The 11,215-nt window shown below is 34.7% G+C and overlaps 1 protein-coding gene across 3 annotated transcripts; it reads left to right on the top strand.

Moving 5' to 3' along the window:
* The first annotated feature begins 8,316 nt into the window (after positions 1 to 8,316).
* Positions 8,317 to 11,215, top strand: LOC120076722 (protein TRIGALACTOSYLDIACYLGLYCEROL 1, chloroplastic). Of its 3 annotated transcripts, none has more exons than XM_039030619.1 (3): positions 8,317 to 8,547; positions 9,711 to 9,819; positions 9,908 to 11,215. In XM_039030619.1, the coding sequence occupies exons 2-3, from the start codon at positions 9,773 to 9,775 to the stop codon at positions 10,908 to 10,910; spliced, it is 1,050 nt and encodes a 349-aa protein (XP_038886547.1). In that variant the 5' UTR covers positions 8,317 to 8,547; positions 9,711 to 9,772; the 3' UTR covers positions 10,911 to 11,215. The 3 variants fall into 3 exon arrangements, with proteins under 3 accessions (XP_038886547.1, XP_038886545.1, XP_038886546.1); XM_039030617.1 differs by having other exon boundaries at positions 8,318 to 8,547; positions 9,902 to 11,215; XM_039030618.1 differs by having other exon boundaries at positions 8,318 to 8,547; positions 9,618 to 9,819; positions 9,902 to 11,215.

The following is an 11,215-nucleotide window of genomic DNA, read 5'->3' as shown; positions in this document are numbered from 1 at the left end:
GGAGAAGGTTCTTCTAATTTGATAACATTAACAACAGGAAGAGATAAATCATGGGAATCAAGCGAATCCAAATCAATACAGGGGGCAACCAACATGCTAGAATTATCATCATCATCATGCAACACAATCATCAGTAACATCATGTGCCTCAATCAAACACAAGGATAGATATTCCTCAGAAAGTTTCATGGCATCATATATATTAAAAGAAACAACTTCCCCATCAAATTCTATAGAAAGACAGCCTTAGCTACATCAACTTTTGTCAAGAGTAGTTTCCATAAAGGGTACAAAATTGTAGAAGATGAAGGCGTAGAAATTTCATCCATTTTTAGTATATAGAAATCCTGGGAAAATTAAGTCTTTAACTTGCAATAGTACATCCTCAACAATCTCTAAGGGTTGGATATAAGATCTATCTGCTAGTTGGATGCATACAACAGCTTTTTGCAAATCATTCAATTTCAAATCCTCATACACATGATATGGCATAACATTAATAGAGGATTCTAAATATAACATGGCATGTTGGATGACTCTATTACCAATTATGTAGGGCAAAGTGAACATACCTGGGTCTCAAAATTTTTTAGGAATATTATTTTCATGAGAGTCGATACATTCCTACTTACCACTACCTTTTCTCTATCCTTACCTATTCTCTTTTTGGTGTACAACTCCTTTATAAATTTAGCATACCTAGGGATTTGCAAGATTGCATTCAAGAGAGAAATGTTTATCTGAATCTTTTTTAACATCTCGATCAACTCCTCGTCCCTCTGTTCTTGTTTTGGTCTTGCTAGCCTGCTAGGAAACGGAGCTTTAGGAATATAAGGTTCAACAAAAAGTGAAAGAGAAGTACTTACCTTGGGAGTAGATGGTGGTGCTTTAGATTTACCTTCATTGTTCTCATCTTCTTCATTGGGCTTACCAAGTGGGGATTAGTTGTCTGATGGAAGCTCCTTACCACTCCTTAGTATGATGGCACTGACGTTGGCATGGTCCAGTTGTGCAAGTAACTTCCCTAAACCCTTGTTTTCTATTCGAATTATTGTAGCCGCTAATTATGTGACTTGAGTCCTTAGATTAGCCATGCTTGCCCTGGTTTCTTGTTGATAAGCCTTTGTGTCCTTTCATAGCTTGAGGGTCTTTTTGCAGCTGCTGAATTTCATGTTGAAATTTAAGGGAATTATCAGCCAAAGATTTAACCATGTCTTCTAAAGACATACCTGAGGAAGACGACGACAGTTGATTGGAATGATTAGAACTGTCGTGCCCTTGTCCTTGGCCTCGACCTCCCCATTTGAGATTAAGTTGATCACACCATTTTGGATTGTATACTGGGCCATGTGGGTCGTACTTCCTCTGGTACCCCCAACTGCATTGACTTGTGCTTGAGAACATGCTTCAGAGGCGTGTCCTGGTACTTCGCAGGCTCCACAAGCCTTAACTTAAGCAACTTTTCCTTGGGTCAACTGCGTCACAAGAGAAATTAAGTTAGAAAGTTGAGCTTTTAATTATTTAACCTCAAAATTACCAATTAAATCAGATCCAATGGCCTTGGTGCCAAAATTCTGGTTATTCTCAACCACGTGTGATATCAATTCCTAGGCCTCCTTAGGCGTCTTGTCAGCAAGAGTGTCTCCAGCTGATGAGCCGATCAAGTTCCTGTCATTGGTAAGCAAGCTACTATAGAAGTATTGAATCAGTAATTGGTTAGAAATCTGGTGATGGAGGAAACTAGCACATAATTGTTTATAATGCTCTCAATACTCAGATAAAGATTCACCTACAAAGTGTTTAATGCCATAAATGTCTTTTCTTATGGAACGGGCTCTAGAAGTTGGAATTTTTTTTTCAAGAAATTTATTTTTCAATTCATTCCAAGTAGTAATTGACCCTGGAGCTAAGTAGTACAACCAATCCTTGGCGTCATCCTGTAGCGAAAAAGGAAACGCCCTAAGGTTTAGTTGCTCTTCTGTGACTCCACGGGGTCTCATACTTACGCAAACCATATGGAAGTCTTTGATGTGTTTGTGGGGGTTCTCCCCTGCATGCCTCTGAAGGTTGGCAGTAGATTGATTAGCCCCGATTTGAGTTCGAATGGCATCGTGGTAGGTGGAAATATGATGAACAGGGTCTTCTAGTCCATTGTCAGGTTCTGCTAGCTCTCTCAAGTTTTTCTCACAAACACGTCTCTCCATTGTTGTGTTATCAGCAACTCCTGGATGTTCTCTTCTTCTGAAATCTCTTTTCTTCGTCTCCTTCGGAATTCTCCTCTCCTCTTGGTCAATATCTGTAAGGAAAACAAACATCGTACTCCTAGAGGAGCGGGTCATAAACTAAAGGGTACTAAACACTCTCTTTTTTTTATTAAAAGAAATTAAAAAAAATTTCTAGGCTAATTGCCAAGTCTCCCTGGCAACGGTGCCAATTTTGTTCGGTCTCTGGGACTAGTGTGCCATAATCACTCCCAGCCCAGGCAAAGATAAATTATTTTCACCAGTCCAAGACTTATAATATGAACATAGCAAAGTGGTAAGATCAGGGTCGAATCTATAGGGAGACTATCGAATTAACTTAATCTATGAATTCCAAATAAAAAGAGTTTTGATGATTCTTGATTTTTGTTTATTAAAATAATTTAAAAACCAAACAAACAAGGAAAAATATATAAGAGCTAGCACAGAAAGGGGGATTGAATCAAATTGATGGAAAATCTTGGGATTAGTTTATATGCTTTTTATTTTCTATCATTAGATACTCGTTAATATCTTCAATTATATGAACCCCTTAACCTATTAGAAATTCTAATAGCCCAATTAGCCAATTTTGATAAAAATCTAACTCAGCTCTAATTGGGTTAAAACTTTTCCTTCTTAGCGACATACATGTTAAAACTGAAAAGCATTAATTAAGGGTTCAATTGTCTAGACACACTACAAGCCAGATAGCCATATCTTATAACATGATTTATTTGGGAAGTATTATACTAGGGCATACATGAATTTGGCCAGAAAAAGTCTAGACCCTAAACATGCGATCCTACTACATGCAACTTAATCAATCAATTATGCACAGGCTAGAATGATTTTTCATACAAGAAATTCAATAAATTAATTTTTCAGAAGAATTCATCGAAATTCTATTGCTAATAAATCGAATCCACCCAAAAGGTTCACAAAAATTGAATAAATTAAATAGTAAACTTCAAGATTAAGACATACGAACTATACCAAGAAAAATACCTAGCCTCTAAAAGGCATATTGGAATTACAATGATCAAAGGAAAGAGTCGAGGCAGACTATGACGATGATCAGTCGGCAACTTAGCTTCAGTGGCTCCCAAAACTGAACTAGACTTTCAAAATTAACTCTATTTGGAAGTATTTAGCAATAGAAATGCATTAGAAGGCTGCTTGAACTCTTCTCTCTCTATGTGTCGAATGTTGAACACCAATGCAATATTTATAAGTTGTGCGTAGCGTCGCGATGCTGGGAAATAGTGTTGCAACACTGTAGCGCACATTGCGTCCAACGCTTGCTTGCGTCGCGCATTCAACAATTTTTTGTCAATCATCACAGCGTTGCAACGCTTGGAAGAGGCGTTACAATGCGGAGTGTTTTGCTTGAAACTTGTTACTCGCTACTTGCTTACTCGATGCTCATAGCTTGTTTCCTCGGTGTTCAATGCTTATTTTCTTAGTAGAATTTGACTTGATGGTACTCGATAGCTAACCGTACTCGATGGCAATTTGGCGATCTCAACTCTTTTGAAGTCCAGATGCTTAAATCAAATCCTAATTGCTTCAAATTAACCTCGTTCGGCCCCGAATCGCCAATTCTACCTCATGATTGCTTAGTACCGACAAAATAGCTCCATGAGCATCCAAATCCCATTTCGATTGAAAAATCATGTTTACAGTAAAACATACATAGATTATGCATTTTAACAAAAATTACAGTATGCTTTTAAACCAGAAAAAAAGTTAAAGTGATTATACCTTTGAAGAACACTTATTCTCGTAAATCTCTCGAACTATCATGAACTCCTCGACAGAAGGTAATGACATTATCAATTGGTATCCTCAGTATTCTCAGGATGAGAACCTAGGAGTGGTGGGCTCTGACTATTTTGGTTAGGAGGGAGTTTGTGAGTTTGGAGGAGGAAGACAATTAAAGAAGAACACACTCTATCATATAGCCAAGTTCTTCAATCGTGTAGATCTCAAGCTCTATTATATAGGCTCTGCAAATCGTGTAATGTTGTTATGGAAAAATAAAATCATATTTTACTTATTCCATTTTCCCATATAAACCAAATAACCTCCAAGGTAGTTAGAGAGAAAAAAGGAATTAATTATCCAAATAATTAATAATATAAATAAATATGATAACCAACTTATCATATTATATTTATAACCTATAGTATTAATATTGCATCATATACAATATAAACTATAGTTCTTTTTCTCTATTTTATGGCATTTAATATAAATCATATTTATATTAAATTTAACAATTATGAAGCTCATTCATAAAAAATATATTTGAATCATATTCAAATATTTATTCCTCCAATTAAACTATAATGTATCAAATACATTATGTCAATTATATCATATATAATTGAATGAATTTAATTATATCACTCTTATTAATTTGAACAATTCAAATTAACCCTAAAATTGATTCTCAACTAAATTCTTTTGAGCTACCAAGGGGACCTTATGGACCTGAAGCTTGAAGTTCCAACGGTACGTGAATAATTAATTAAACTCTTTAATTACATTATCCACCATCCGTTAACTGTCGAGCACTACACTAAAGACTGACAACTGCACTCTTCGCACTACAGATGTATTTCTGTGTCCATTGGATATAATCAATCAACAGTACGATGACCCTTCACAAATTGCTTATAAGTATAGTTGGGCCAAATTACCGTTTTGTCCCTATAGTTATCTCTAACTCCTTTAAGTACCATCGATCCCTCTAATGAACAATAGATCATAGTCCTACTATGACTAAATCCTTCTTGGGCCAAAAGAGGGTATGGTGCCACATTGTTCAAGACCTGGAATGAGCCCTTAAGGGAGTAATTTATCTACTTACCCCTGCTTCGGTGAAGGAGTGAATTCCATCTTGTATAGTTGAGTTCCCAGCTCCCCAATTAGATAAATCCTCAAAATAGTAGGCTTGTTGAGTCGGCAATCTGGCCACTTTCACCCATACAAATCAAAGGACCATCCTCATAGGCAGAAGTTCACAAACCCACTCAGGATTAAGGTCATGTTACATATGGTCATCCTAGTGAAATGAAAGTCTCTATTATAAACGACGTTATATAATGAGACTAAACATTTCATGGTCTGGTCTTATACAAACTCCTTTGTATAGAATATCCCTGCTCGTATGTCTAATACATGAATGATCAGGATTAGATCATTGTAGCACTTTTCAACATTTGTAACATCTACAAAGAGAGCCATACTCGTAGTGTTACCAGGATAAGGTACCCAGCCTTATCCATATACTACAAACCATTTAGGCTATCACTTAAACATGATCCACCTGTATGTCTCCACATACATGTTTAAGTTACAATGATAACTTTGGATGTTAGTTTATTTGTTTGTGGTTAATGCAACTAAAATATCACATATTTCATAGACAACGTGAATAAAATATCATATATTATAAATCACTTACAAGTTTTTTCATACAAGGTTTACAAACTATACGACCCTATGAGATTTAGGGCATCAACCTCAACAATGATATATCAATTGTATAAATGATATTCTTTAAATAAAGTATATTTATTGATTAATATATCAAATATAAAATATATCAGTCAACTGATATACCAAAATATAATGTATATCAGATACACCTACTGGTACACAAATAAGAGTTAAATCGTAAATCAAAAAATCAGTAATCAAGTTTAAATTTTTTTGCCACATTTGCAGTTTTAGAAAATCATTACTATATTTGAAGATAAGCTTATGCTTTTTGGTACCTATTGCAATTTCTCTAATAAATAAGTAGACATGCGCGTTCAACCCGAAAGAAACACGCGATCCATCTTTTTCATTTGACCATCACTGATTTCCATTCCAACTCTCCTTCTTCCAATTTTTGTTTTGAGTAAGAAATTCTGTTGTGATAGACATCAACATTTAGTTTTTTTTTTCTCTTTTTTCTTTTTCTGTATATGTCACTAATAAATTTCAAAAAAGGGAAAACCCCGTGTAACCCAAATTCTTTCTTTTATAAAGAAGAAATCGTTGAAGAAGAAGCAAATCAAAACAATTTGGTCACAAGAGATTATCAATCTCTCCTCTTCTCAATGGGTTGTCGATCTCGTTGCTCGATGACCTTGTAGAAAAAGGAAAAAGGGAGGTTGTGATATGAAAAAAGAGAACAAAACATTTAAAGGGAAGAAGATGGAATTATAAGCATTTCCTTCCAAAGACAAACGTGGTCGTTACAATCAACTTATTGAAATAGAAATTAGTACAATGCCTGGTAATGGGGTGAGAAAGAAAAACGATGGTTCTTTTTTCCTCTGTTATTTCCCTCATCCAATAGCACTAAAATAATATGATAGAAAGAGCGGATTCAAAATTGAAAAATCTTCTCGATGTTTCCTATATTTGAAAATATTTGTTTTTTTTTTTTTTTACATTTGAAGTTTTTTCTTTCTTTCTTTCTTTTTTTTTTTTTGAGACAATGTAATGAGAAATTTAAGGTTAAATTATAAAAAAAAAATGCCCTTGAACTTTACACTTTGTGTCAAAAATGTCTTTGAAATTTCAAAAGTTAAAAAAATACCCCTAAACTTGCAAAAATAGTTCAAAAAATACCTTTGTTGTTAGTTTTGGATGGAAATGATTAAAATTTTGTTTCAAAAATACCCCTGAACTTTCTAAAGGTTTCAAAAATACTCTTAACTTAATAAAAGTTAAAAAGTACCTCTACCGTTAGTATTTGAACAAAAACTATTAATTCCTCACGACAAAAATGACTTTAAAAATAGAAAAATTAAAAAATGCTCCTATCGATCAGTTTGTTTGAAGTTTTCTTAAGTTCGAAAAAGAACCAAATTTAAAATAAATTATATAGATATCCTCATTTTTTTTTTCATATAGGTACTCTTATATTTCTCTTAATTTTTTAATTCTTAGTTTACACTAATTTTCTCAACAACCAAAATAAAAACTAAAATTTGAAGCTACAACATAAAATACCACAAAATTTCACAAAATTCCAAAATCAAAATTTCCTCTTGAAACATACAAAAACGATAAATAGTCAAGTAAAAAAAAGTATCAGCCTATATCGTGTTGGTTCTTAGGAATTTAGTATTTAGTTCTTAGATAGGTTATCAAGCAAAAGAAGGCACTGAGATGTTTTGGATACAATTTGGGCTTAAATGGAGCAATTAGCAAGCAATAGGAGACAAAATGGTGAAATCGAGCAAGGGGAGGCACGGGTTGCGCAGATGCTATGACACTTGTGCCTCATGCCATTCACAGAGACAGTTTGCTAGACAAACATTGCAGTGCTGCCTTGGGGCACCTCAATGCTCTCCATTTGATACGCACGCATGAAGAGGCACTCCTTCCAATTTACTCTCCAAGGCGCTTCATGAGGGGGTCTTCAGCGTCATAGCGTTTTGATATGTTTTGGTTGTTGAGAAAATTGGTGTAAGGTAGGAATTAGATTAAGAGAAATGTAAAAGTACCTATATGTATCATAAATAGTCAATATACTCTTTTTATTTGACTACTTATCACAAGTATGTTTCAAGAGAAGATTTTGATTTTGAAATTTTGTAAAATTTGTGCTATTTTATGTTTCAACTTAAAATTTTGGTTTTTATTTTGGTTGCTAAGAAAATTGGTGTAAACTAAAAATTAAAAAATTAAGAGAAATATGAGAGTACTTACATGAAAAAATGAGGATAACTATATAATTTATTTTAAAATTGGTTCTTTTCAAACTTAAAACTTCAAACAAATTGATCCGTAAGAACATTTTTTAATGTTTTATTTTTAAAGTCATTTTTATCACGAAAAATTAACAGTTTTTGTTTAAATACTAACAATTGAGGTATTTTTTTGAATTTTTATTAAGTTAAGAGTATTTTTAAAACGTTTTGAAAGTTCAACCATATTTTTGAAATAAAACTTTAACGATTTTCATCCGAAACTAATGATATATGTAATTTTTTTTTCCACCTTAAAGTTTAGGGGCCTTTTTTATAATTCAACCAAAATTTAATACCACGACTTAAATAGATGGTATTTCTCACAGCGAAAACAAAAATATTTGTAGTTAAACCCAGACTTGAGTCAGTCTTCGTCTCTCTCTTTCGATTCCTTCAATTCTTCCCTTCGATTTGGTGGGTCTTCTACGTCAGAGAAGAATTCATCCTCATCCAGAACGAACAAAGCTGCGTTTGTTTGTGTTCTTTGATTCATTTGAAACAGGTCAAAGAGGAGAGCGATTCAAATCAACAAAGTCTGAGCTGCTCAGGTCAATTTCGCTTCTAAACCCAAAATCTGATTTGTAATTTCCCCTCGCTCCCCAATATGCGATATGAAATTTTATATATGTTATTTTGTTTGTAATCTTCTGATTCCAATCGCCGTGCCTTTTCTGATTTCATTCAAGTTTTCTTTCACTTTGTAAAAAAAAAAATGGAGTGTTACATTTCTGCTATATTGAACTAATAAACTCTTCAATAATGCTGTTGGGGGTTTTGGGACTTCAACTCTCTGTTCTTTTCATTTGGAGGATGAGGCTTTTTGTGTCCTTAGTGATACTTTAATTTTTATGGGCATGGTTGTGGAATAATGAGAATGCTTGTTTTGTTGTTAGCCTCTTTCCTACAAAATGTTGGTTTAATTAAACTTCCACAGTTTGAAATTATTTTCCAAGATGGGGAATTTGAGGTTCACTCTTTAACATTTGCACTCCATTTTCTAAAGAAGAATTTTCCTTTCTCTCTAGTTTTTGTATATGATTATTTATTTATTTATTTCTGCATTGAATATTATGACATGCCTTCTGGAAAGAAGTTGCTGCTATTATCTGCTTGTGGGATACTGGAAAATGGTTTGGTGATCAGGATTTCTTTTTCCACTTTTTATTATTTATTTATTATTGTTTTTTAAACAAAGCTTTTCATTGAAACAATGAAATGACAAGGACGATAATAAGAAAATGATAATACTTTCAACCAATGAGCATAAGAACTAATCAGAGAACAATGACATTCCAAATTAAACATAAATCTTGAATAGAGAATCTGGCAAAAGACTTGGAAGGAGAGCACCAAGAATATGCCTTAATAAGTTCAAACCAAATAAACCGAGGAAATGTTTTCCAAATGCATTTCTAAGGGTGGTGGTACCCAATCATTTCCATCTTTTTCCTTGCTTGAAATGTTCGATTATTATAATAATGTGTTGATATGGTGCCTTTATCATGTGATGAAATTCTGTTTTCAGAGTGAAATTTTTATGTGATAAATACTGCATCTTCAGAGTTACTAAGCATCACATCTCTTTAACTCGAATGATTTTGGTCATATCATCTTTCAGGAGTCTATTCCATGTAATTGTTTTTTCCCACTTCTATAAGTTTGAGTTCAAGAAATGTGTATGACATTGATTTGGAATCTCCATTCTTTCTAGTGCCCTGATTTTCAACGTGAATCCAAGAAACTGGACCATCTGTTCCACAGCAGGAACACACTATGCTAATAGCTTGTCAACCCCATCCACTGGTTTACTTCTCTGTCAGGTCTCTTTCTTCTCTCCCTCGTGGACAAAACTTCTCATTGTTAATTTTTGGCTGTAAATTGATATTTTAATCCAAAATGCAGAAGCAGCTCTAAAAGACAAGATGGATGGAAGAATGTACAAAACTTGCATTCAAGAAACTTTGTTAAGCTTGTATTTGTGGAACCTCAGACCCATAAATTCGCTATGCCTCTCTGCAAAAATAGATTGAATGGAATCCCAAATGCAGAAGATGGGCACCCTTCTGCCTCAATGTCGGAGGACATCAATTCGAATCCCGTGCTTGATTCTATGGCAGGAGAGTTGTGGAATAAATGGTCGCCTCCAAGATACCTATGGAGGGGGCTATCAGTTCTTTTTCTGACTGGGCAGGTCATTATGAGGACTTTGAAGGGTAAAGTCCATTGGAGAAATACTCTCCAACAGCTAGAGAGAGTAGGGCCAAGATCTGTGGGGGTTTGCCTTCTAACATCTGCATTTGTTGGCATGGCCTTTACTATTCAGTTTGTAAGAGAATTTACTAGATTAGGATTAAACAGGTCTGTTGGTGGTGTATTAGCTCTGGCATTCTCCAGGGAGCTAAGTCCTGTGATCACGTCCATTGTGGTTGCAGGGAGGATTGGAAGTTCATATGCTGCAGAATTAGGAACAATGCAAGTGTCTGAGCAAACAGACACGTTAAGAGTCTTGGGTTCGAACCCTGTCGATTATCTCGTCACTCCAAGAGTTTTAGCGTCCTGCATTGCTCTCCCAATTCTAACTTTAATGTGTTTCACAGTTGGGATGGCATCAAGTGCCCTTTTGGCTGACAGTGTTTATGGTGTTAGCATCAACATTATCCTTGACTCAGCTCTGAGAGCTCTAAAATCATGGGATATTATCAGTGCAATGATCAAATCGCAGGTTTTCGGTGCTATTATTTCGATTGTAAGCTGCGCTTGGGGTATTACTACTTTGGGGGGCGCTAAGGGGGTCGGGGAATCCACAACTTCAGCCGTTGTCATCTCTCTTGTGGGCATATTTATTGCTGATTTCACCCTTTCTTGTTTCTTCTTTCAGGGAGCTGGAGATTCCCTTAAGAACTGTATGTAAATTCATTGAGCCCACACATTTAAAAATTTCAGTTGGGAAAAAGAGCATGACAGAATCTGCTGTTTACAACACACATGACTCCAAGAAGTTTAACAAATGGGAAACCATTGCAGGCATGTGTGAGTTTTAGTTTCATTTCTTTTAGGCTGAAACAAGAACAATCTGGCTTTTCTCTCATAGTTTTCTTATTGTCTAGCAAAAAAGTTGCCATTTTTACGTAGGATTTGAACCGTCCACATTATCTACCACATATGATTAGTTTTTGAATCTCAGCTCATGTTTTTGTCAGTAGAGCTTTTGACAAA

Source organism: Benincasa hispida, chromosome 4, assembly GCF_009727055.1.
Source record: "Benincasa hispida cultivar B227 chromosome 4, ASM972705v1, whole genome shotgun sequence".
Classification (NCBI taxonomy): Eukaryota; Viridiplantae; Streptophyta; class Magnoliopsida; order Cucurbitales; family Cucurbitaceae; genus Benincasa; species Benincasa hispida.
This window is presented reverse-complemented; position numbering and strand designations above follow the sequence as displayed.